We start from the raw sequence: 27,483 nt of genomic DNA, 5'->3' as shown, positions 1-27,483 counted from the left end.
TTTTCGCAGGAGGCACTTATATGCCGCACTTATGGGTACTAATAGGTGGCACTGATGGGCACTAATAGACAGCACTGATAGATGGCACAGATAGGTGGTACTGATGGGCATTGATTGACAGCAGTGACGGGCAGCACTAATTGCCAGCTCTGACTGCATCGCTAATGGGCCATGATTTGTGGCACTTGTGAGCACTGATTGCTGGCATTGGTGGGCACTGATTTGTGACACTATATTGCTTTATTGGAATCAGGGCACTGATGACATTCTTAGATGTCCCCGTGTGGAAATGCCGCTGATCGGCTCTACTCACCACACACTCTGTCAGTGTGAGGCGAGGAGAGCCGATTACCGGCATCTCCGTGTTTACATGCTGTGATTGAACACAGCCGATCACATGGTTAAAGAGCCGAAGACACGGCTCTTTACAGAGATCGGGGTCGTGCTGTGTCCTAGCAATAAGGCCCGACCATTCTGGGACGCCGTCATATGACGGTGTCCCAGAACAAGAGCTGCACCGTCCTGTCGTCATTTGACGGTGGGCGGGCAGCAAGCAGTTAATGGGATAATAATGAAGCTGCTTTGCTGGTGATACTGATAGAGTTATTGCAAACAAATTTTCAAAGGCTTTTTTTTCTAGTGATATCAAGAATAATATTATGCTTTTTTTTTGGGGGGGGGGCGCAAGTTAACACAACACCATTATCCCGTGGTTTTTAAGATCAAAGATACAACTATATTGGTGTCCCTTGTTAATTTTACATTGTATTTTTTTAAATGTAACTGCCTACTCCCAAACTGTCATTTGAAGTAAAACACATAGCCAACTATTATTCTATACTATTTTTTTTATTGTGCATTAAAAAAAAGAAAACAAATAAAATTAGACATGCTATCTGCCAACTTAACCAAAAAGTGCATTTTATGCATCTAAAAATATACCAAATCAAATCATTATTCAACCAAAAAAATAATGTCAAAGCAATAACTCCAAGGCCAATAATAAATAACACGTTATTTCCTCCGATTCCGCAACATGTCTGGTTGACGAACGGCCGTTCAGAAACTAAATGAAAAGTGCGAAATGAAAAGCGTGAATCACTCAAACTTCTCCTAACACAAAATTAGCAGAGGGATCCCAAAGGGTGGCGCTAAAGAGATGAAAAACCATGTAGTACATCACTATGTTCGTGACTGTTGGCCAACAATTGTGTGCCATGTGTATGCAAGACAAGTTTGGACCAACGCCCTTCGGACAAAAGTCCATGGTTTTGTTGGCCAACAATCTGATCGTGTGTACGAGGCTTTAGAGTTGCCACCTCATCCCTTTAAACCCAAATACATATTAATTACACAGGTTGTGTGGCTGATTAAAGTGGTGTTCCGGCCGAAATTATACTTTTTAAATAAAAATACCCCTATAATACACAAGCTTAATGTATTCTAGTAAAGTTAGTCTGTAAACTAAGGTCTGTTTTGTTAGTTTATAGCAGTAATTTGTTTTTTTATAAACTTACAGCAGGCCGTGGCCATCTTAAGTCTGGGCATCTGAAGCCAGACTGTATTTCTTCCTGGATCTCATCCTTGCAGATCTCGCACATGGTCAGTGCAGCACAAGCAGTATAATAGGTTTCAGATCAGTTTCCATAGCAACGGCAGTCAGAGGAAGTTGCTTCCCCTTCCCAGAAGGCATTGCAAACAGGAAATGATGCGATGGGCCGCGGCCAGGGAGGAGGAAATGAAAAATGAATACAGTAGATATACAGTAAGTGCTGAGAAAAAAAATTAAAAATATCCAATTTGTTTACAGTGCACAGTTTAGTGAAGGATGCTGAAGAGTTGTAAAAGTGGGTGGAACTCCACTTTAAGGTGGTAATTAAACTCACTTGGTGTCTTATCTGAATTAAAGTGTAAGTAAACCCTCCTATCTTTGCCTCTGTTTAATCTACAACTGCCATGATGCTGCACATGTGATCAGTTATGACACCAGCCATTGGATGGTTTGACAGTTTGGTTGAGAGCACAACCAATGGGAGTATTACATTTCCGGCACATGCCGGAAATGAAGCTGTATTATGGATGAGTTTACTTCCGCTTTAAATTAGCCTCAGAACCTGTGTAATTCATGTGTGTTCGGGTTTAGGCCCCTTTCACACGATTGGACCGTTCAGGTCCGCCTGTCAGTTTTGACGGCGGACCTGAACGGATGCTCCATGTTAGCCTATGGAGCAACGGATGTCAGCGGAGACATGTCCGCTGACATCCGACCCGCTAAAAGCAGACGGATGGCCCTACGTCCAGGTCCGTCGATGGCGGATCGGATGAGATCTGATGAAAACGGACAGCATGTCCGATCCCTCCATAGGCGGCAGCGGTGCCTGACAAGCCCCTCCCCGCTCAGTGAGCAGAGAGGGACCTGTCATCAGCCGGCTCAGCGGAGATCAACGGATAGATCTCCCGCTGAGCCGGCGGACAGAGGCGGGCTCTGTGGAAACGGAGTCCGCCTCATGTGAAAAGGGCCTTAAAGGGATAAGGTGTCAACCCTACTTACACTATTGCCAGGTGTGCCAGAGGGGGCTGAGGCTGTTATTAGGGATGAGAGTCAGAGTAACGGACTGAGCAAACAAAAGCAGCCCCTTTGGGGGTATCACTAGACACTTAACCCCAATCTGTGATGAGCTGTGTCCGCAATCAATGGAGGATGTCATATGACGCTCAAACACTCAGAACTGGACGACCGCGCTGTAGCCATCAGGTCGGGGAAGTGGTTAAGCTAATGAGGAAGCACAACAAATACACTTTGGTGAAGCATTTACAGGTTTAAAACAGACAGTTAGGAGGCCTCGAACACTTCTGAAAAGCAATCCAAATGCAGACCACTCTTTAAAGATGCTGCAGGTTAGACGCAATGTTAAACTTAGCTGAAGGAGCTAAACATAAACTTGCCATAAGCCTGCATAATAATAATAATAATAATAATAATAATAATCAGGGCTTTTTTCAGCTAGAACTTGGTGGAACTCAGTTCCACCACCTCTGGCTCAGTCCCCTCTGCTCACCACTATCACTTGCAATCACAGAAGTCCGGCTTCTGTGTTTACAAGTGACAGCTTGTCTCCCAAGGACTCCCACAGATCTGATCTCCTGCGTGGCTCCCACTGAGTGCAGGATGGAGACAAGGGAGATTCAGATGTAAAGGAAAAAAATCTTGCGAGCCACAATAATCCAAAGCCCTATGAAGAACCACCTTAAATTAAAATACCCAGCTGTGAATGCAGATCACGTATTCATGGCCGTGCACTAAACATAAATGAAAAATTGCGCTGCGCTTAGGTGTGCGTCCTATGTGTATGTATACTATAAAATTAATATATAAAAAAAGTTATCATTCCTCTTAAAGTGCAATGTGCAAATAATTTAGGTTATCTCAACCTATAATAAACTCTGCATACATAAATAAACCAATTCATCAAAAAAGTGCAATAATACCTATTCATCAATAACACTGCATGAGATCAACAAATGAAAAAAAATTTTAAAAAACGTGCGCTCTTAGCAATACTCTATACAAAGTGTCACATGCAAAACTCAAATACATCCATATGAGTGACAGGTGATATTTAAATAAACAACGTAATCCTTATTAGTGAAAAAATCCTCCAACAAAGCTTCCTATAACAGTGTTCAGAAAAAAGTTCCAAAGGAAGTTTTGTGCATAAAGTGTTCAAAAAATAAATATCCAGTTGGTCCAACGTGCTGAGTCAAAGTACCATAAACATGCCGTGATGTGCCTCAGTGACCCCCAAAGTAGTTGCGCTCACCTTAGAGCATGTGACACAGTGTTCAGCTGCGTCAAAACACGCTGTGGAGCCACCCCTGGGCTCAGTGTGGTTAATAACAACGACCTCCAATCAGGCTCTCTATGGCTCCATAGGCATCATACCAAAAAATAGAAAGGACTATATAGTGTAATATCGCCAAACCATTTTATTAAATATATATACCCAATCCCCACACTGGGGTACACACATTTTATAGGTGCTTCTGTGCACCATACAATACAGGTCTCAAAAACGCTAAACGGCGTGCTGCGGGGTACTGGATTCTCTCAACCCAGCTCTGTGCTGTTCGCTCCGTCCTGGCCCCTCCCCTACGCATCTTCGACACAGGGAATCACGTGTCTTCATCAGGGGGATGTTATAGGAACACTGAACACTGTTATAGGAAGCTTTGTTGGAGGATTTTTTCACTAATAAGGATTACGTTGTTTATTTAAATATCACCTGTCACTCATATGGATGTATTTGAGTTTTGCATGTGACACTTTGTATAGAGTATTGCTAAGAGCGCACGTTTTTTAAAAATTTTTTTCATTTGTTGATCTCATGCAGTGTTATTGATGAATAGGTATTATTGCACTTTTTTGATGAATTGGTTTATTTATGTATGCAGAGTTTATTATAGGTTGAGATAACCTAAATTATTTGCACATTGCACTTTAAGAGGAATGACAGATAACTTTTTATATATTAATTTTATAGTATATGGTATCACTGTGGTACACATACACATAGGACGCACACCTAAGCGCAGCGCAATTTTTCATTTATATTATAAGGGAGATGCAGATGCCTGGGGTGCAGTGCAGATCCTGACCCTTTCACTGGATGATCTCCCTGCAAGTGAGAGAAGCAGAGCCACCTACAATGTGCAGGGAGGTACTAGAGCCAGCTAGGTGTTTCAGCCCAATACAGCAACACAAGTAAGATATGTGGAGCTTTTAAGCAGGAAGGGTGAAGATAGGGGTAGTGGAGCTGGGGGGGGTTGCATGCAGAGGTTGGAGCTGAAGAGGGGTGAGATGTGGATGGGGGATGCAGAGGTAAGCAGTTGTGGAAGAAGGCTGAACTCTGAACTCTATGTGCAGCACACCCCTGAACCCTGCACATAGCACACCTCCCAACTCTACATGTAGCGCACCTCTGAACTCTGCGTGCAGCACACCCCTGAACATAGCACACCCCCAAACTTTACATGTAGCGCACCTCTGAACTCTGCGTGCAGCACACCCCTGAACCCTGCACATCTCTGAACTCTACATGTAGCGCACCTCTGAACTCTGCGTGCAGTACACCCCTGAACCCTACATGTAGCGCACCTCTGAACTCTGCGTGCAGCACACCCCTGAACCCTACATGTAGCGCACCTCTGAACTCTGCGTGCAGTACACCCCTGAACCCTACATGTAGCGCACCTCTGAACTCTGCGTGCAGCACACCCCCGAACTCTACATGTAGCGCACCTCTGAACTCTGCGTGCAGCGCACCCCTGAACATAGCACACCCCCAAACTCTACATGTAGCGCACCTCTGAACTCTGCGTGCAGCACACCCCTGAACCCTACATGTAGCGCACCTCTGAACTCTGCGTGCAGCACACCCCTGAACCCTGCACATAGCACACCCCCGAACTCTACATGTAGCGCACCTCTGAACTCTGCGTGCAGCACATCCCTGAACATAGCACACCCCCGAACTCTACATGTAGCGCACCTCTGAACTCTGTGTGTAACACTTCCCCCCTGAACTCTGCACGTAATGCACCCCAGTAATAATTGCCCCTTTAACACCCTTCCACTGTTTATCGTAAAATTTAACCACACCCACTATTTGATGCAGTTTGGAAGGGGTGTGGGGGTTATGGTTGAGTTCCTGCATCTATTTTCTGAGAAAAAAAAAAAAAGCCCTGATAATAATTCAACGTTGACATCTCTGCAGCATCTCAGCCCTGACTTCTCCTCACCTATCAGGACTATGCCTAGCAGCCTTACACCCTGACAGAGAGGAGTCCGTGCTCACTCCCTCCCGCCCTCAGAAATACATCTCCCAGAATCCTGTGCGGCCCCCGTGCAGCCAATGAGAGGCGCGCCCGTTGGCCCTCTCCTCCCGCCCCGTGTTTTAGTGTTGCAGACCAGGCGCCATCTTGTCTGGGAGAAATAAACCGTCGCCGTTGTGTGGAATTCGCGCTAAGAAGACAAGATGCTGTACCTGGAGGATTACCTGGAGAGTGAGTGGGGAAAGTATAGCGCCATGGCGGCGCGGGGCGCTCTTATAGCGGTGGGGTGCGGGCTTTATACGTGGACGGGAGTGGCGCCGCCTAATAACCGCCCTCTGTGTCTCTCCCTCCCCTCCTGTCTCTCCGCAGTGATCGAGCAGCTTCCCATGGATCTGCGCGACAGGTTTACGGAAATGCGGGAGATGGACCTGCAGGTGCAGAGTACGTGAGCAGCCCCGCTCTCCCTATAAACAAGGACAGCCGGCTATAGCGGAGGTCGGCGCTATGGTGCTCCAGATCGTGTGTAGTGCGACAAAGACGGCGGGAGAGCCGCTGCCAGGGGTTACCGGCTTCCTGCTGGCCTGCTGCTATACCATGCGCTAACAGTAGGGGGCAGCGGCGTGCCCTCTTCATTGACATCAGTACAACACTGCATAACATCCAGTGCAAGCAGCAACCTTATGTGAACTCACATGACATCTACATGGATCTAGAGCTACAGTAGGGCTCATAATCATATAGCCAGACCAATCTGAGAAAAGACTCTCCATTGTATAGGGTGCATCATCCATATACCATGTCAATGCAAAATATCATCAAGACCCGGATTATCTGAACACAGAAACCTACGGGTCACATTTGTGTTTATGATGAATTGCCAGATGCACTAAGTGCTGGTTCACACAGAGGCCACAGCCGCCTGACAAGTTGCGATCCATGCATTGCAATTGAACCGTTCTAATAGGAGCGACTAAAGTCGCTCTGACTTAGAAAAAGGTTCCTGTACTACTTTGGGTCGACTTGCATTGACTTCTATACGGAAGTTGTTTTGCAAGCCGCGCTGTACTTCAGAGTCAGATGACTTTGAAGCCGCCCCTGTGTGAACCGGCACTAAAAGAAGTACCAGTAATATTATGGTGCCAATGAGTGTTGGAGTAGAACTAAAGGCAAAACCTTTTTAACATTTTGGATAGAGCAAAGGGGGGTTATAACCCCTGTCAGGTTTTTATTTGTGTCTCATTGGGGAGATTTCCCTTAAAGTGTTATTAAACCTGTGTGTTTGTTATTTTAATAAAAAAAAAAAAATATGTCTCTACTTACCTGCCCTGTGCCATGCCTTTGCACATAGCAGCCCTGATCCTCCTTCTCTGGGGTCCCCTGCCAGGCCCCTCCTCTTTGGCGGAGGCACCCGTACATGCTCGCTCCTGAGCCCCACTGCTGCATCTATTGGCACAGTGGTACCCGACCCTGTCCCCCACTCCCGTGTCACAGCTTATGGAAGATGGCAATGGCTCCTGCTGCTGTTAGTCTGCCCAATGAGGTAGACAGCAGTGGGAGCCGCTGCTCTTGTGTGCATTGCTAGATCAAATCGGGCTCAGGTAAGAAAAAAGTGGGGCAGCACAGAAGGTTTGTCACCTTAATGTATAGAATGCATTAAAGTGGATGTAAACCCCATTCGTGAAATTTGAGCTGGGAGCATATCTCTGCAGTAATACAAGAGAAGGGGGTTTTTAGTATTAGGGACTTTGAGGAAATCATGGCCTGGTAAGGTCACCCATTTCCATCCCTAGGGACTTTAAATGAAACCAAGACCTGGTAAGGTCAAGCGTTTCCATCCCAAATCTATAGCACAAACAAGGGGATTATTAGAGGGGAGGTTGGGACTTTATATGAAGCATGTATGCTTCATATAAAGTCCCAACCTCCCCTCTAATAATCCCCTTGTTTGTGCCATATCTCTGCAGTGTTTTCTTAACAAAACAAAAAAACTGCTCCAGGTGAAGACTGCTGGGCTGCAAATGAACACGCATCAGATGGGGTGCACACCCTTTGCTGCTGGCAAATGGAAGAACAAAAATAGGATGGCCACACTTCCAAAGTGGATGCAATGGAAAAAATATTTTATTGAGCATAAAAACAAATGCAAACGAGCAATGACTAGGCAATGGCAGGGGAAAAGGTTGCCTTTGTCATTGCATTTGGTTTTTATACTCCTCAATAAAATATTTTTCCATTGCATCTACTTTGGGAGTGCGGCTATCCTATTTTTGCAGTGTTTTCTTGTCGCTCTTCAAAGCCCTAAGGCATGTGACTTTCTCCTGCTCCGTTCTTCTGTTATCAACATGATAACTTCTACGAAAACAGGTACACCAGAACTAGTCTACCACATGGAAGATTTCCCCTTCAATTCTGTTCTTGTGACAACTCAAAATTTGGGAATTTTTTTTTTTTTTCGCTTTTGGGCACCTTTGTCACCAGGACAAACAGAGTGCATGAATCGAGGCACAAACAGTAATAAAAACCTGACAGGTGTTATCCTTCTCTACTCCTTCCAAAGCTTTTTAAAAAAAAAAAACCTTATTTTTTAAATAAACAACTTTGAATTAAAATAAGGGTCAGTGCCCATCTGCAGCCTCATCTCCCATCAATGCAGCCTGAACAATGCCCATCAATCTGCAGCACATCTCATCAATGCAACTTGATCAATGCGCATCTCATCAATGCAGCCAGATCAATGCCCATCTCATCAATGCAGCCTGATCAATGCCCATCTCATCAATGCCCATCTGCAGCCCATCCCAGCAATGCAGCCTCATCAATGCCCAGCCCATCTCATCAATGCAACCTGATCAATGCCCCTTTTTAGCCTCAGTGCTCATCTGCAGCCTGGACAGTGCAGGAAATCACCGAGCCGTCGTCTCCTGTTTACTCGGCTCTCTCACACACAGTCCCGCATCGGCATTGGACCAGCTCCTGTGATAGACAGAACACTGGTCCAATGCCAGTGGCGGAGGCGGGACTGTGTGTGACGTGGTAGCTGAGTCAGAGCCGAGTAAACATGAGATGAAGGCTCGTGAATTCTGGCGGCGTTCGTTCCCCTCCAAGGTACGCTGTCGGCGTATAACACACACCCGTGATTTGCTCCCTATTTTCAGGGGGAAAAAAAGTGCGTGTTATACGCCGATAAATATCGTAAAATTTTAGGTTTAACCACTTCCCGTCCGCCCACCGTCATAGGACGTCCTGGGCTTTGGGCGGGTATATCTGAATGATGCCTGTAGTTACAGACATCATTCAGATATTGCCGGTTTCAGCTGGCAAATCTCTACACCATAGGAACGATCATAGCGGCCGTTCCGCTGCTTGATCGTTCCTATGGGAGGCGAGAGGGGACATCCCCCTCCCGCCGTCCTCCGGTGCTTGCTCCGACTCACCGTTACGATCGGTGAGGCGGAGAGCGGATCCGCCAGTGCCGGATGTAGATCATAGAGATTTCCGGCGGACCAGATGGTCCCCGGAGTCTCTATGATCATCGGAGGCCGGGCGCGATGTTATGACGTCACACCTGGCCTCTCCATTCAAAAAAACGGCGCCGCTTCGGCTGGGAAGCGGTGATTGTTTTATTTTTATTTCAGGCTTCCCAGCCTAGTGGTGAGATGTGGGGTCTTATTGACCCCATATCTCACTATTAAGAGGACCTGTCATGTCATATTCCCATTACAAGGGATGTTTACATTCCTTGTAATAGGAATAAAAGTGATCAAATTTTTTTTTTTTTTCAAAAAAGTGTCAAAATAAAAAAAAAAGAAAATATAATTAACAATAAGAAAAAAAAAAATGTTTTAAAGCGCCGCTGTCACCGTGTGCTCGCACGCAGAATCGAACGCATACGTAAGTCCCGCCCACATATGAAAATGGTGTTCAAACCATACATGTGAGGTATCGCAGCGAACGTTGGAGCGAGAGCAATCATTTTGTCACTAGACCTCTGTAACTCAAAACATGTAACCAGTAAAAAAATTTCAAGCGTCGCCTATGGGGATTTTTAAGTACCGAACATTGGCGCCATTCCACGAGCGTGTGCAATTTTGAAGCGTGACATGTTAGGTATCCATTTACTCGGCATAACTTCATCTTTCACAATATGCAAAAACATTGGGCTAACTTTACTGTTTTGTTTTTTTTTTTAAAACACAAAACTGTTTTTTTCCCCCAAAAAAACGCGTTCGAAAAATTCCTGCGCAAATACTGTGTGAGATAAAAAGTTGCAACAACCGCCATTGTATTCTCTAGGGCCTTTGCTAAAAAAAAACATATAATGTTTGGGGGTTCTATGTAATTTTCTAGCAAAAAAATGATAATTTTTTACATGTAGGAGAGAAATGTCAGAATTGGCCTGGTAGGGAAGTGGTTAATAAGGTTTTAGATAGTTTATTTGGGCCAACTTCATCCAAACAAACTATTTCAATAACATAACTATGCAGCCGCTGTGTGCTCCCTAATATACTGTAGCAACATTAGCTACATACAGTATACGGTGCTGTGTTCCACTGTACTAGGTGATTTCCCATTTGTTCCCAAAACTAGAGTTGGGCTGAGTTCTTCTCAACCATTCAGGAAAAGTCGTCTTGTATTTTTTAGCAATGAATACAAGGCTTCCTCTGGTTGGCCGAGGTTGAATTTAAGACCTCACCTGCCTGCTTCTCCATCTCAGCCATTCAGAGGAAGCCTTGTAGAATCCCAGCTCTCTTTATTTCCAGCATCAGACAGAAAGTCGCCCTTACTGCCGCAGAACATGGCTAATGCTACTACAGTATATTAGCACATACAGTGGCTGCATAGTTGTACTAAGGGCTCATTCACATCATATGTGCATGAAACTGATGGATAAATGGCACAGATTTCACTTGCAGAGACATGCGTTTATATGTTGCAGATTCCTATGCAGAATCTGCATGTGATACCAGTGTTATGATGTGAACAGGGCACATAGAGAACAATTGTTTTATTTGTGCCCTTGCAAAACGTGTGCAGAAAAACTGACATATCTTCACCATGGTGTAGATGAGGCCTAAAGTATATACTATAAACAGACAATATTCCACTGCTGGCTGTACTTTTATCTCCTACCTCCTGACTGCAGGAGCTGGCTCTCCACAGTTGTGAGCCTCTGTACATATAACTTTTTGACTATTCAAAATGAAGACAGGAGAGCCACTCGCCATACAATACCAATTTATGATTTCTTAGGGCTTGTTTGGCTTGTTCACACTTGACTAAATTTCAAACGCTTAACAAACACCCCTATATTGTTAGTATGGATGTTAGACTTGCATTAATGAGCTTTAGTATGGGCATTTTACAAGCAGTTTTGAAGCGTTTGATGAGCATTAAGGTGCATTAAAAGCATTCCACAAATGCCTATTTCCTTACAGAAAATAAACTAATCTTGCTGCCCCTCAACTGCCTGCCAGAGCGTTTGCTAAGTGTTACCATAGACTTGAATGGGAGGCGTTGAAAGGCTTCAAACGCTTCCTGACTTGCCACGAGGCTTCAATTTTGAAGCGACGCTAACGCTAAATGTTTTAATAGAGTGAACGGCATTGTGTGCTGTCCATTGTATCATTTGCATAAGCATTTGAGGGATGTTTTTAACACCTCTTATAGGACCTGAAACGGTGAATGGAGACGCACCGGACTCCTGCTGTGAGCCGCTGTGTGAACCCAGCCTCAAATGCCTGCTGTTAATGCCAGTGTGAACTTAACCTTAAAGTGATATTAAAGGCAGATTTTTAAAATTGTAAATAAAGAGTGCAGCACTAAAAATATACTTGCAATATATAACACAATGCAGGTGCAAAGATTAATAAAGTGTAATCAATAGTGTATGAACAATATAGGAAATCAATAGCGAAATATTGCATAAAAAAGAAATATGCAAAACTTAAAACATGTACTAATTAAAATGCAATAAGTGCCATCAATTGTGCAAAACCTAAAATTCAGCTAGAGATGAATTTCAAGCATAAATTTCAGTGCAATATATAAAAAAAGGTGCAGATCTCTGCAAAAAATCATATGGGACTAAAGTCCATTGCAAAGCCGTGTTGAGTGGATAATCAAACACCCAGTTGCATGATACCAATCACCAAAGTAAAAAAAATGGAGACTTACCAGAAAGCCTGTGACCCCCCTCCTTACTTACCACTTGAATGGATCTCTAATCCACTGAAGAAAAGGCCAGGTGTTCTATCAGGTGTCCTTAATTGGTATACCAGAATTCTCTCAACAAACCAGGAAGTAATGCCAAAAACCATCAATGGATCAGCTAGCTAAATGACTGAATTTCCCTTTGTCAATTTACAGAACACCTTGCATTCTATGAAAATAATACAAGGAATTTTGTGAATGGACACGGGGAGAGGAAAGGGTATAACGTGAAATATGGTCACAAAGGTAGCCTTAAGCTGGCCATAGATGAATAGAATAGATGAATAGAATTTCAAACAAAAAGTTTAAGGAAAATTCTCAGAACAGAAGAGATTTTGTTTTCATTTAACATTTGATTTTGGATTAAATAGACTTTACTGAATGAAAACCACAGACAATGTTAGAAATGAATTTGTTCACGAAAGATTTTCCATCCTGCTTGTTTTCTCGTCACTGTGTTTGAAAATGGAACATCGACTTGACCCACTAATAATCAGAAAAATGAACAAACTTTCTTAAAATGTTTTTTTCCTAAGAATTTTCATTAAAAGTTCTCCCCATCTATGTCCAGCTTTATCCTTTTACTGTCTACTCTTGCACGCTCAACAATTTCCAGTGATAAAATTACAGCCCTAAAAATTTGTCTACTTCTTGATGATCTTATAATTATATTTATAATGTAGATGCAATGGACCAGTTAGAACAGCGGGTCGGAGAGTTTTTTGCTAATGCCAAGAAGAACAAGCCTGAATGGAGGGATGAACAAATGACGGCTATTAAAAAAGTAAGCTGTAGGTTATATGTTGGTAGATACCTGCAGTAGGTTGGATACCTGCAAATTACTTAAAACAGAACTAAACTCAACAATTTAACCATTTCCCAAAATAGCTAAACATTCCAGGCATGCTGCAAATGATAAGAATCACAGTTGCTTGTGCTCTTCACCAAATGTCAAAGCATGAAATGGCTGGTGTTGTAACTGATCGCATGTGACGCACCATGGCAATTACATTTCAAGCAGAGGTGGCAGCTTCCATAGCTGTAAAGGAGAGAAGGGCTTAGTTCCACTTTTAAAGGATAATTTTCACCTTTTTGTTAAAAAACATAATAATAATAAATGTGCATTATTTTGCAGGTAAAAAAAAAGTGTAAATTTTTTTTTTTTTTTACACTGCAGCCTGTAAAGTATTGCACCTGTGATCAGTGGATGGCAGTTGCAGTGTTGGGCTACTGCAGACACTCAGTATAGCTGTCTGCCTATACCTCCCATACAGGCAGACAGTTACTATATTGCTAGAAGAGATTCATTGAGAACTACAAGAACAGGAAGAGTTCATTGAGAACTACAAGCCGCCTGCTGCTGTGGCAGACAGGACTTCTAGTTTATTCATTCACAGAGCAGTGTGAATGAATGATGTGGCTGTGTAGGTGCAGCCCCACACAGTGACTATATATTACATACCTATATGCAGATGTAACCTGTTACAAAAGGTGAACCTATCCTTTAAAATGTACATATTTTGTAGGGTAGCACAAGTTGTATTTGAAGTAGTTACTGATGATATACAAAGGCAATGCTGTTTGAGAGCATTGAAACTTGTGTTTGTTATCATTTACTATTTAAAGAATAACTATAGTCTTTGTATTTTTTCCTTTTTTGTTTGCATGTAAAAGAGGTCCAGTAAATATTAAGAGTTTCAGTGTTTGTATTCAAATCTTTGCATGCATAGCATCCTGTGTGTGTGTGTGTGTGTATATATATATATATATATATATATATATATATATATATATATATATATATATATATATATATATATATATATATATATATATATATATATATATATATATATATATATATAATTTCACAGGGGTAGGGATGCACCGATACCAAGCATTTAAAAAAATTGCCCAAAACCGATACTCTGTGGTGCGATTTGCGTCTATACAAAATGAATGGGCGCCAATCACATGCGACTTGAACAGCAATACAAATCCACATATTCGCCAGCATACCACGGATTGTCAATTACGTCCAAATCTTTATTGAAGAATTATCACATCAGAAAAGACAGAGTGCAAACGTTTCGGAGCTGTGCAGGACCCCTTCATGACATGCCTGGCGAAGGGGTCCTGCGAGGCTCCAAAACGTTGCACTCTGTCCTCTGTGATCATTCTGAAATAAAGATTTGAACGTAATTGACGATCCGTGGTGTGCTAGTGAATATCCCAGATTGCACGAAATTGAGCTGCAAGTTTGAAAATGATTTGCTAAGCTATTGCTGGACTTGCCAGGCTTCACAAGTTTGTTGCGCAATTGAAGCAAGTTCGCATTGCATGACTCCAGATCAAATTTCTTTGCAAACATTCTGCAAGTCTGCTGCAAGTTCTGGTTCAGTTATGTTGTGCAATAGTAATCTCACCACAGGGCTGAATTTTCATGCTGTAGACTTGCAGAGCTCTTGCTGTAGACTCATCACTGCAACTTTGCTCTTGGTAGAGACTTGCCACGCTGATTTGCTACAAATTGGGAAAGTGTTAACTAGAACTTGTGCTTCAAGTTCTCTGCAAGTATCTGGGATGTGCATTTGATCTTTGATGTTTCCAGTTCCAGCTGGTTGTTGCTGCAACACCCATTACTCCTAAAGCTTTATCCAGGAACGTGCAGTGGGATCATCGATACTACTTGGAACAGCAATACTGTGCGATTACTGTCCGAATTGCATGCGATTTTTCTTTACTTCTCTTGTGTGTGTTTTGTGTATAAAAAAGGGAAAAGTGCCATCTAGTGGGCAGTTTATTAAAAGTGTTAGAACTCATAATAGGTACAGTTCACATGCAAAATCTGCATAGGGGATCCCGGTCTCACGGATGATAGAAAATCAAGGTCGTTAGAGGTGCTCACAGGGCTGGAGGACATGTATAAGTGATCCTCCACCAAGCTGACATCACTTCCTCCCTATACCCACGGGGTCCCGGAACTTCTCTTCCAATCTCATTTTCTATCATCAGTGGGACCGGGACACCTATGCAGATTTTGCGTTTGACCAGATATGTACTTAAAGTGGAGCTCCATCTAAAAGGGGAAGCTCCACTTATTTGCCTCTGCTGCCACATTTGGCACCTTTGGGGGGGGGGGGGGGGGGGAGCGGGTAGGGATCGACCGGTTTATCGACGGCCGATATTCAGTTTTTTAGAAGTATTGGTATCGGTCAAAAAACTGACCGCTATTTCCGATGTTGCTTAAAGGGGTTTTACTGGGGTGATGCATGCATCACCCGTTTCCGTTCTGTAGAGCAGATGGTCAGCTTTATTGTAATAACAACCGATGTCGCTCGGCTGTTATTACAAGCAGCGGGAGGGGACGTGACGTGTCCCCCCCCCCCCCCCCCCCCCCCCACAGCCGGCACGTCCGATGCTTCGCGTTCGGGTCTCGAATCTAGTAATCCAGAAGTGATGTCATGATATCACTTCCCGGATTACTGGCATCTTAACCACTTCCGGAACGACTCATGCTGATATACGTCGGCACTTTGAAGAGGGGTATCGTTGTTATGGCAGCAGCTAGCTACCATAACCCCGGTATCCTCTTCTTTAGTGAGCGATCGGGTCCTCTCCCTGGCTTGGTATGGAGTGAGGGGAAGATGGCCACCCATCTCCATACCATTGCAGGGCGGAAGCGACGTCAAAACCTCACTTCCTACCCATAGCTCTTAAAGAGAGATTTTTTTTTTAAATGACATATTTTGTTTTTTGTTTTTTTGTTTTTTATTGCATTTTGATGTAAATATGAGATCTGAGATCTTTTTGACCCCAGATGTCATATTTAAGAGGTCCTGTCATGCTTTTTTTCTATTACAAGGGATGTTTACATCCCTTGTAATAGGAATAAAAGTGACACAATTTTTTTTTTTTTTAAAGAACAGTGTAAAAATAAAAGGTAAAATAAAAAAAAATGTAAATGCGCCCTGTCCCGCCGAGCTCCAATGCAGAAGCGAACGCATAATTTTTTTTTTAAATGTACAAAATATCGGCAAGAGAGGTGGACGAAATATCGGTATCGTATCTGCACCGAAAAAACGATATCGGTCGATCCCTAGGAGCGGGCACCTGGTTTTGACAGTCCCCCCCTTTCCCCGCCACCGTGCCATCCACAAAGCGCAGCTTGCTGCATGCATGCGCAGTAGGGTTCCAGCTGTGAACCCGCATGGCTTCACTTTCGGTTTCCCTTACCCGAAATAGCGGCGGCAGCACCCGAGAGCAGTTTGAAAAATCTGCTCAGGTGAAGACACCGCTGGATTCGTGGATAGGTAAATGTCCTAATATTAAAAGTCAGCAGCTACAGTATTTGTCTTTTTTATAATCTTATTTTTTCTGACGGAGCCTGGAGCTCCTATTTAATGTGAGTTCTATATCATTTTTAATAAACTGTTCACTAGATGGCACTGTTCCCTTTCCTGCACACCCAGGAGTGTTGGGAGTAATCAAATGCGATTTGGACAGGAATCGCACCGCATTCCTGTTCAAATCACATGCGTTTTTTTTGTTTTTTTTTTGCAGTGTGGTCTGTGTCCATTTATTTTGTATTGGTGCAAATCGCACCGCAAAGTATCAGTACTCGGTATCGGCGAATACTTGACTGAAAGTATCGGTACTCGCCGATTAAAAATCAGTATCGGTACAACCCTACATAGGGTGAGCCACATTTGCTCGTTACATAAGTAAGCAGGCTTGCAGTTTGAGCCTTGTTAACTTCTCACTAAAGATGAGCTCCGGCGTGCCGAGCCCGCCAGGAAGTCGGCACAGCGCTGCGCTAATCACAGGCAGTGAGACATTTCCTGATCTCTGCAGCCGCACATCGGGAACATGTCTCGCTGCCTGTGATTAGCGCAGCGCCGTGCCGACTTCCTGGCGGGCTCTGCACGTGGAGTGTGCGAACACGCCGGAGCTTATCCTTACATCTCACTGAGCACCTATTAGTCTGTTTGGCTTAAAACAAGACTATCTACAGTCTTTTTGTAAAACTCTTACAGTACTCATTCCGAGCCTGAGATTGTGATCGAGACTGTCTAGGCTTTTAGGTCACTCAAGTGAGCATTTTTTATTTATTGCAAGAAAACTATTTGTTACTGAATAATGTCAATTTTAAAGATAGGTCCACTTATGCACAGATCAGTCTCATGATCTTGCTGCCTCTGCATGGAGCACGGTGAGAATGCACAGATTTCCTTCCAGTGCACTATTCTACTTAAACATAAAGCAAAGTATACATGTGGGTACCTGTGAATAAAGAACCTGCTAATATTTAGCTGCCATTTGACTCTTATCTAGATTATTCCTTAATTACAGGATTATTTTAAAGCCTTGGAAGATGCAGATGAGAAAGTGCAGCTAGCAAATCAAATCTATGATTTGGTAAGCAAAACCGTGGGTCAATTCTACCTAAATTTTTGTGTTTTGATTGACAACAAAATATAGAATCCTCACACTGTTAATTTATAATGCTTCACACCTTTAACAATCAAATTATCAAACACAGCTTTTGATTTATGCAATAATTAAGCTTGCACTTTTTGTAAAAAAAATTCTGTCAGTTTGAGCTGCAAAGTGGTTGCAACCTGTCCTTGGCTTACACGGTAGAATGCTTTCCCATTTATTTTCATACCAAGTTGATATATTTTCATCTCTGTGTGTTTTTTGAAAACTGTTATTTTCATTTTTGAATGCATTAAAAAAACCTTGACCTTGCTATAAATGAAATTCTGCAGATGCTGGTAATGTTAATTACATTTTATGCTGAACTGCTGAAACTGAAGTGTTTAGAATCTGGTGCAGCTTTGCACAGTAAACCAATCGGCTTATAACTTCAGCCTTTACTATTAAGCTTTGACAATAAAACCTGGAATGTAATTGGTTACTATACACAGCTGCACCAGATTCTGTGTACTCCAGTTTTGGTAATCCCACCCCCTCCATATGTGTAAATAATTTGGAAAATTTTAACTTCCTGTTTGTAATGTTTAATAGGTAGACCGTCATTTGAGAAAACTTGACCAAGAACTGGCAAAATTTAAAATGGAATTGGAGGCTGATAATGCTGGCATTACTGAAATATTGGAAAGAAGTGGGTGCACATTTTTCTTCATAATAATATTAGCTAAATAGATTTGTTAATTTTCCAGTATGTGGCATTGTAGGTTTTGTGTGTAAAAGAGCCCCATGAAAGAACAGATCTTGTTACCCAAATCAACTGATCAAATTTTACCTCAGATTTCATTGCAGTATTGGATAACAAAAGATACTCTGGTTGCTATTGAAAATGAGAACTGTTCTCCTTACGACCTTCCAATACATGAAAGCCTGTGAGAAATTATTGTTCTTGGGATTGATTGCCTGTGTGATGCACATTTCTCTATTACACTGTTTGGGGACAAATAGTCCATCATTCTTCTCTTGCTCTTTCTTTTGAAGTGGTTCTAAAGGCAAGTTTTTTTGCCTTAATGCATTCTATCCTCACCCCCACCCCCCCTTTATACTTACCCGAGCCCCATCTTGAGCCAGCAATATGCAGAAGAGCAGCAACACTTCCCAGTCTTTCTCTCCTCAGCAGCATAAGCAACAGCGGAAGCCATTGGCTCCTGCTGCTATCAATCACAGCCAGTGAGCCAATGAGCAGAGAGGGGGACGGAGCCGTGCTCTGTGTGTGAATGGACACACAGAGCGTGGCTCAGAAGCGAGCCTGCTTGATTGCCCCCATCGCAAGCTGGGGGAACTCAGCAGGGGGGAGAAGCCAGGGGACCCAAAAAGAGGATCCAGGCTGCTCTGCGCAAAATCATTGCACAGAGCAGATAAGTATAACATGTTTGTTATTTTTATTATTGTTTTAGTTAGAATCGCTTTAAAAGAGAAGTATGGTGGGTTTTTTTTTTTTGCACATTCATACTCACCTAGGTTGATACAACATCAGACCGATGCTGTATCTGTCCCCCGCTGCCTCTTCACTAAGAACCGAGCCACCGAACATCGCCGATGGCTCGGTTCTCTCACCTCCCTGAGCAAAGAGCTGCTGCCTGTCAGTCAGCATCTCTCCAGTTCTGCTCCTCCATGCTCATTGGAGCGCTGAGATGCTGAGACTGCCATCAGTCCAGGCAGCTGGCGGATCCAGACTTCCTAAGTCAGGATGACGCGCTGTCTGTACTGATTTCAGTGACGTCAGCGGAGAGCGGACTTCAGACCGCTCTCTGCTGAAAATGGGTCATAGGAGTACAAAACGAATTGCACTCCTGTGACCCAGAGGAGAAGGCCAGCCTAAAAGTCAGGCTGGACTTCTCCTTTAAGTGCCCATGCGCGACCTGGGTTACTGGGTAAATTGCGAGACAATTCCATTCTGCCTTTCCTTATAGTTTAAGGTTATGCCCACCTATCCTATCTTGCAGATGCAAGAGTACTCTGTTTTAAATGTGGAGTCTTCTGGGGTCTCCCACCAGTGTTCTCAGCTCTCTTCTCTGTGTGGCCCCTCAGCATGCAGGCTGCTGAGGGAGCACTTGAGTGGGTGCACTCCTGAGCTGGGCTGTGTGTATCCATAGATAGTCACAGCACAGCTTGGTCCTGCCTCCTGCTCCCTTCTCACAGGATTTGACTGACAGTGGCAGGAGCCAGTGGCTCCCACTGCTTTGTCTGTCCTGTGACAGCAAGGAGTGAAGACCGAAAAGATGCAACCGGGCACAGCAGTGGCTGAAGAGAAGACTCGGGTAAGTATTAAGAAAGGAAGAGGGGGAACAAAAAGTGGTAAAACCTTTTCTACCTTAATGTGGAAAATGCATTAAGGTAAAAAAATGTTAACTTCAGAACCACTTTAAATTAAAAATCAAAGAACGTTTTTATTAAATCTATCTTAGGAAGTAGCTGTATGAATAAATGGGACATGCATGCACTCTCCCTGGTTTAAAAGCTACACATGTGCAATTCAGCTGCTGCTACAAGGTGGGGAGAGGAAGCACATGGAAAACTGATATAAATAGTCAAGCCAGTCACGTTGGACAGCCAGATCTTGACATATTGGCTCTCATATTTGTAATGTGATTTTTTTTTTTTTTTAGACTGCATGATTTTAAACTTGATGATAAATGTTGAATGACATTGTATCATGCACACATGACCAAGGAATTAATGCTTAGATCAGTATATACACATGCATGATCATCAAGATAAGATGTGTGCATAACATCTGCAGGACTGGGTATGAGTGGGAAGATGCTTCTCTAAAAGATGTGTCTTTAGGTCAGTCTTTGATGCAAGGACTGTCTACATTTTCCTTTTTAACGAGGCTAGTGGGGGTTGGTTGTTTATTGGTCTTTTAATTGTTTGATAACTTTTTGAATTATACTCTTTCAGGGTCGTTAGAACTAGACACACCATCTCAGCCTGTGAATAACCACCATGCTCATTCTCATTCCTCAGGAGAGAGTAAGTACAATGAGTGCTGTTATGGCATTTCTAAACTGCAGCAGCCATTAAACGCAAATGCTTATGTCTACAGAAAGGAAGCACAATCCATCATCCCATCATTCTACTACAGACCATGTACCAGAGAAAAAATTCAAGTCTGAGGCGTTATTATCAACACTTACTTCTGATGCTTCTAAAGAAAATACTCCAGGCAAGTTTTTTGTCATACATACAAACACTGGTTTGCCGGGACAGACACATGTAGGTTAGGGCACATTCCCCATTTATTAGTTTAGTGATCCTTTTTTACTCCATAAAATCATCTTGTTTTGTTAGTGTAGTTTACTGTTTTCTCCAAAATGTTTTTGTTTTTTTAAGTGAACTTTTAACACAATTTTTGTTTTCATTTTTGTTTGGAGGCATAGAATAGGCGAACTTCACTGAAAGTTGCACTATATTTGGCAAATTTAATTCTATATACATCTGTAGGTAGTAAGAAGAGAGGGATGGCATAACACTATATACAGTATATGCTAAATCCTGTGCTACACACTCTAGTGAGCAGAGAAATTAAGTTGTGCTTGGAATCGCCTACAACAGTTTAGCCACCAGTAATCATTGGTTAAAGGAGATAGCAATTACTTTACTAGAAAATGCACACTTTTCCAGTTCTATTTATTAGAACAACAGTGTTTGAAGCAGTGATGCTAGGTATGTGTTAAATGGATTAGGGCCCCTCGTATGGCAATCATAAAGTAGCTGGATGGACAGAAGGAAAAATAACAGTAAAGAAGAAGAATGTAGTACGCTTTGGTATGATTTTAGACCTATTTGTGTAGCAAATAGTTAAACTATAACTATAGGCAAAACTTGTTTTTTCATTTTGGATAGACCAAGGAAGGGTTATAACCCCTTCCAGATTTTTTTTTTTTCTGTGTTCAGTTGTGGAGATTTCCCTTCATTTGTTGACCCATAGTCAAACAGGAATAGAGGGGAAATACCTGCAGATTAAGGGAGTTCCTTGGGGACCCCCAGGTCACCAGTTTTAGTGTCCCAATTGGAAGATTTCTCCTCTCTTACTTTTATGGGGGACAACCCAAAATGTGTGATTTTCTTTTACTTTTAATGATAATGGTAAACAGGACAAATAGAGTGAATGTCCTTAACAGGGGCACAGACAGCAATAAAAACTGGCAAGCTTTCTAATCCCTCTCTACTCTATCCAAAACTAAAAAAAAAAAATGTTTTGCCTTTTGGTTATACTTTTTAAACTGTATACTTACCAATCTGTTACATGGTCCATTTACATGCGCATTATATACTTGCTAATGAGCTTCACCCTTTGCTTATTCTAACTGATCACTTTTGAACTGGTGTTTCTGTCTTTGCATTATGTGTTTTTATAGACATGCATAATTATGTGGGGGTTTTTTTTTCTTGTATTTCCCTAGGGTGTAGAAATACTTTGTCCTCTACTACTACTAATGTTTACAACGTGAATTCCTCCCAGCCACTAGCATCATATAACTTGAGTTCTCTTTCAAGTGGAGCTGCTGCGGGGGCTGGAGCTGGGGCCATTACCATGGCAGCTGCTCAAGCAGTTCAAGCCACAGCACAGGTACTACATGTGTATTCATGTTTTTTACATATTTATTGTTTTTGGCACTTGGTGTATCTACAGTTTACTTTTCTCTTGTGTGAAATATGTGAAAATATTGAACCAAAAATACCAGAGTACTATCTTTTATAATATATTAAATCTGCTTCTACTAAATATACACAGATGAAAGAAGGAAGAAGAACGTCCAGTATGAAAGCCAGTTACGAGGCCTTTAAAAATAACGACTTTCAACTTGGGAGAGAGTTCTTGTCTAGAGATTCTACAAGTTATTCCTCTTCAGCCTTGGCTTCTACACTAACACAGACCTTGACATCTTCAGCAACCACAGACTCAAGAAGTGGGCGGAAAAACAAGTGAGTAAAGTTTAGACAAGTTACATGCTCCCCTCCAAAAAAGGCGATGGCTGCGATCTCCCTTGTTGCTACATCACTGCTTCTGAGCTCTTTACTTACCCTTCTTCTGGGTTTGGTCTTCAGCCATCAAGATTGCCCAGGCTGGGGTAACGAAACTTCCACAGATGTGCTCAGAAGTTGATTCATTCTGGCATCAAAGGCATGCCAAGAGCGCATGTCGCTGCATACAAAGCTCATTGTACAAAGTGTTTTAATAAACCCTTCTGTCTTTTATCAGCATTGCTATTGTTATCTGCTACACCTAAATGTACTTTTTTCTGTGTGAGCTTTTTGGCAATTTTGGTATGCTTCACATTGAAAAATTGAAGCTGCATACAACATTTGAGCATTTGAAATAAAATGCTTTACAGTTGTGTTGTGTCTTTAACATGCATACAAAGTGTATGTACCTTCTTTATCCCATTATATTGTTGGACTTCACATATAAATCTTAGCATTTTTTTTATTCGATTTATGGTCAACCATCACTTTTTCCCCTTTCTATGACTGACTGGATTTTAACATACGTTATTCAAATGTACCTTATTTTTGCTGTTCAGGAGCAATAATAAATCTTCAAGTCAACAATCTTCCTCATCATCTTCCTCTTCGTCATTATCCTCTTGCTCGTCATCATCCGCTCTAGCACATGAGCTGTCTCATCAACAAACAGCAGCTATTCCAGAGACAGATTCTAATAATCAAGTTGACTGGACATATGATCCCAATGAGCCCCGCTATTGCATCTGTAATCAGGTGAGACTGGTTGCTGACTCAAGAGTGTTACATGGTAGAGGGTGTCTTACAGGAATGTTCTGCTCCGCAGAAATGTAGCCTACTTCTTTCAAATTAGTGCACAGGTGATTTTTCAGATTATTGTTCACTAACTTGCAAGAACATGGCATTATTTTTGATCGTAACTACTACTAACTTCTATATTATGGTTACAGAGCAAAAAGTTGCTGAAAATCTTGTGTGTTATTTGTAGTTCTTCCTTACAACATAACACATTTGGTAAATGAAATAATAATTATAAGACTTACCATGTGAATCTTGCAGCTTGATTCAAAAATCGCCCCCCATCCTCTCTTCCCCTGCTGCTGTAAAGTAGCACTGCAACAATATAAAACCTGTCCATGACCACCTCCTTTTAGTTGTGTGTAATTGTTTCAGTGTAAATCTATCAGAAACATTTGCAAAACTGCCTTGTTTGTTAGCTACCCAGGATTGCAGGGCAAGAACCTTTGTATAGTCATTGCAATACATGTGTATCTAACTTTGTTGCTCATTTTGCTTGGTAAATGTCTCCCTGAGTGTTTTTAAATCCTTTATTTCTGCTGTGTTTCTACTTGTGAATGTTTTTTGTTAAACATTTACTACATTATAGCTTTTCTATTTTAGGTATCTTATGGTGAAATGGTAGGCTGCGATAACCAAGATGTAAGTACTTCAAATGTATTTCTGAAACGTAATAAAATTTATGAGAAAAGATTTGTGGGATAAACAACCTGATAGAAACAAGCAATGTTCCTGACAGCTGGGCTGTTTCTGAATTCCTCAGGCATTTCATATTGTGCAGGGAGATTTTCCAGCTTGTTTAAATGTATGAGGTATATTGCTCACCAAACCTGTTTTTTGCAAGTTTCTTTCTTGTTTAGTTTTGGCCCCCCATATTGCTGCATATATTGTTTTTTATCTTTTTGTGTGGGGTGTTTTTGTTTTTTTGTTTTTTTTTTTGTTACTTTTTTATATCTTTGGTCAGTTTATGGTAGATGCCTGTATTTTCATATGAAGGGGTACTGCTATGACCAGCTTCACTGGATGGAAGACAGTATGTACTCTTTAAAAGAGCTAGTTATCGTGGGAAACTAAACAACATTGTATCCATGCTGGTTAGTTTAATACTACAAAGAGTATTAGGTACAGTGCTTACCTCAGCGTTTGTGTGTTTAGTGTGGTGTAAAAATTGCCTGACCCTTTTTTGGTGTCAGGCAAATTTAATTGAATTGCATGTAAAATGCATCGCAATTAGTTTTTTAATTGCAGAGGCATGACTGGGCACTTGATATATACATCAAATCAGTCACGTTGTAGGTTGAGAGGGGTTTTTGGTCTAATTTTCTATTTGTAAAACATATACAGATACATTTCTAAATTTAGAACACATTGGGGGGAAATTTACTAAAACTGGTGCACACAGAATCTGGTACAGCTGTGCATAGTAACCAATCATATTATAGATTTCATTGTCAAAGCATAAAGTGATTGTAAAGTGTTGTGTGTTTTGTTATAAAAAAAATAAATGGAAAAAAAATGTTATACTTGCCTGCTCTGTGCAGTTGGTTTTGCACAGAGCAGCCCAGATCCTCCTCTTCTCGGGTCCCTCTTCGCTTCTCCTGGCCCCTCCCTTCTGCGGAGTGCCCTCACAGCAAGCAGCTTGCTATGGGTGCACCCGAGCCGAGTCACAGCTCCGTGTGTCCAGTCAGACACGGACCCCCTCTCTCCCCTGATTGGCTAACTAACTTTGATTGTCAGCCGTGGAAGCCAATAGCGCCGCTGCTGTATCTCAGCCAATCAGGAGGAGAGACCCAGACAGCTAAGACACTCGTGGACATCGCTGGCGAGAAATGGGGCTCAGATAAGTAATTGGAGGGGTGCAGGGGAGGCTGCTACACACAGAAGGTTTTTTTTATCTTAATGCATAAAATGCATTAAGATTAAAGGCATTGTAAAGGCTGAAGGTTTTTTTACCTTCATGCATTCTATACATGAAGGTAAAAAACTTGTGTTCTGCTCCCCCCACATCCCCCTTTCGATCCAGCAATGTGCATCAGAGACTCGGCTGTCCTGGGACTCCCTCTCTTCATTGGCTGAGATAGCAGCAGGCGCCTTTTTGCTCCCACTGCTTTGAAAGTGGTTCTAAACCTGTTTTAGGCTATCCAAAAAAAAAAAACCCTGCAAGATAAAGGCTTAATGAGCTAATACTAGCTCATTATGAATGACTTACCTGAAATCAAAGCCCCCCACAGTGACCCTTCTTCACCGCTTTGGCAGCCGACATCTCCCTAGGAACTTACATCTGGGTATTGCGGCTCCAGCGCTGTGATTAGCCAGAGCCGTGATGACGTCACTCAGCCCTGCCCCCTGTTCTCTCCTCATTGGCTCACTGGCTGTGATTAAAGTGGTTGTAAACCCTTGGATACATAGAGCCGGGCTTGAGAGCGAGCAGGCACCAGTGCCCCCATTGCAAGCTGCTTGCTCTGGGGGCACTGATTTAAGGGGGAGGAACCCTGGCAGGGACTCAAGCAGAACAGGATTGGGGCTGCTCTGCAAAACCACTGCACAGAGCAGGTAAGTATGACATGTTTGTTGTGTTTTTTTTTTTTTTTGTTTTTTTTTTAAAAAACATCTGAACCTTTTAATGTCACTTTAATTAATCAAGCTGAAGTTAGAAGCTGATTGGTTACCATGCACAGCTGCACCAGATTCTGTGTGCAGCAGTTTTTGTAAATCTCCCCAATGCCTCATAGAGACAGAGGAGTGTGCAAGTACTGCTAATGGCTGTAAAAAGATAATCAAATGTTGTTTTTTTATTCGTATGACTGCTCTTAAACCAATTTTTTTTTTTTCCTAGGAAAATCAAGTCATTATGTGTAATATTTAGTGATTTGAATAATCTTGCTTCATTTTGTTATTTTTCAGTGCCCTATTGAATGGTTTCATTATGGATGTGTAGGATTATCAGAAGCTCCCAAAGGAAAGTGGTATTGTCCACAGTGCACAGCTGCCATGAAAAGAAGAGGAAGCAGACATAAATAAAATGGGGAAAAAAACTTTAAACCTCTTAATTTACACTTCCCTTTTTTTTTCTTTTTTTTCTTTTTTTTATTTTTAAACTGAAGACCTGCTCATCATTTCATATTCGCAACAGTTTGCTAAGTGGATTGGACGGTTGCTGAAGTATTCAAAAGAATGCTATCAGTACATCATCTCATATGTCAATATTTGGCATTTTGAAATTCTATTTCTTTCTATATGTCATGGGATTTCAATGCTGAGGGTTATCTCTAACTTCTGTGCATATTTTACAGAGGTATGTCTTGCACGAAATGAAAGGTTAAAATTAAAAATTGGTATACAATGTCACAGGATCTACTAGTAAATAAGAGTATGCAGTAATTTTTAAGCTCCCTTTTTTTTCCTTTCTTTTTTTATATATATTTTGTTTCCTTCAAAAAAACATATCTCAGCTGGCTGAAGAAACTTGTCTGTATTGTTGGGCTGGCATCCATTAACTGTGTACATAACCTATTTAATCTGTTATGTGAAAAAGACAATTTTGTTATTGTTGCTACACAAACACTGGTATCAACATCAGTGTGATTCCTTTTCTACCAAATGATTTTTTTTTGTGTTTTCAATGTAGTAGTGACAAGCAAGTAAAATAAAACTTATTTGACATTTTGTTATGAATTAACAATAAGGAAGTATGATGTTTGTGAATATTTCTTACATTTTGACTGGTAGGCTGTTCTGTGATGAGATGTTTTGGCTTTGTAGATGATTAAATAATTAATAAATCCAAAGGAAGTTGCTTTATATGCAAACACCATCACACACATGCCTTTTAAAAGTTCTTCATATCAGAGAAGAGCCTAATAGCAGTAAAAGAGGGTAGGGGCACACAGCTAATATTAATGAACCTGGGTGTAACTGAAGCCAATGGTTCCTACTGCTGCCTCAATCTCATGTTAGGAGAGAGGGAGACGATGCTCTGGGGCACAGTGCTGGATCAAGATTGGCCTTGAGTAAGAATAAGGGGGGGCGTAACACGGGAGGTTTTTAAACTTAATGTAGAGCATGTATAAGGTAAAAAAAAATGCCCTTTAGAACCACATTAAAACCCTCTTTTGCCCTTACCGGCCAGCTCTGTTGCCAGTAATTGCTGCCATATCTAGTTGCCAGACTATAAATAAA

At 41.9% G+C, this 27,483-nt stretch overlaps 1 protein-coding gene across 2 annotated transcripts; it reads left to right on the top strand.

The window, feature by feature from the left end:
• The first annotated feature begins 5,906 nt into the window (after nucleotides 1-5,906).
• On the top strand, nucleotides 5,907-26,993 carry ING3 (inhibitor of growth family member 3). 2 transcript variants are annotated; one of them, XM_073619810.1, is made up of 12 exons: nucleotides 5,907-6,063; nucleotides 6,202-6,273; nucleotides 12,726-12,826; nucleotides 17,395-17,460; nucleotides 18,073-18,169; nucleotides 20,440-20,511; nucleotides 20,585-20,704; nucleotides 21,945-22,111; nucleotides 22,277-22,467; nucleotides 23,067-23,262; nucleotides 23,908-23,946; nucleotides 26,209-26,993. In XM_073619810.1, the coding sequence occupies exons 1-12, from the start codon at nucleotides 6,036-6,038 to the stop codon at nucleotides 26,323-26,325; spliced, it is 1,266 nt and encodes a 421-aa protein (XP_073475911.1). In that variant the 5' UTR covers nucleotides 5,907-6,035; the 3' UTR covers nucleotides 26,326-26,993. The 2 variants fall into 2 exon arrangements, with proteins under 2 accessions (XP_073475911.1, XP_073475912.1); XM_073619811.1 differs by lacking the exons at nucleotides 5,907-6,063; nucleotides 6,202-6,273 and adding an exon at nucleotides 6,306-6,552.
• The last annotated feature ends 490 nt before the right edge of the window (nucleotides 26,994-27,483 follow it).

The sequence above is a fragment of the Aquarana catesbeiana genome, linkage group LG03, assembly GCF_042186555.1.
Source record: "Aquarana catesbeiana isolate 2022-GZ linkage group LG03, ASM4218655v1, whole genome shotgun sequence".
Classification (NCBI taxonomy): domain Eukaryota; kingdom Metazoa; phylum Chordata; class Amphibia; order Anura; family Ranidae; genus Aquarana; species Aquarana catesbeiana.
The sequence above is the reverse complement of the archived record's forward strand: the minus strand, read 5'-3'. Positions and strand labels throughout refer to the sequence as shown.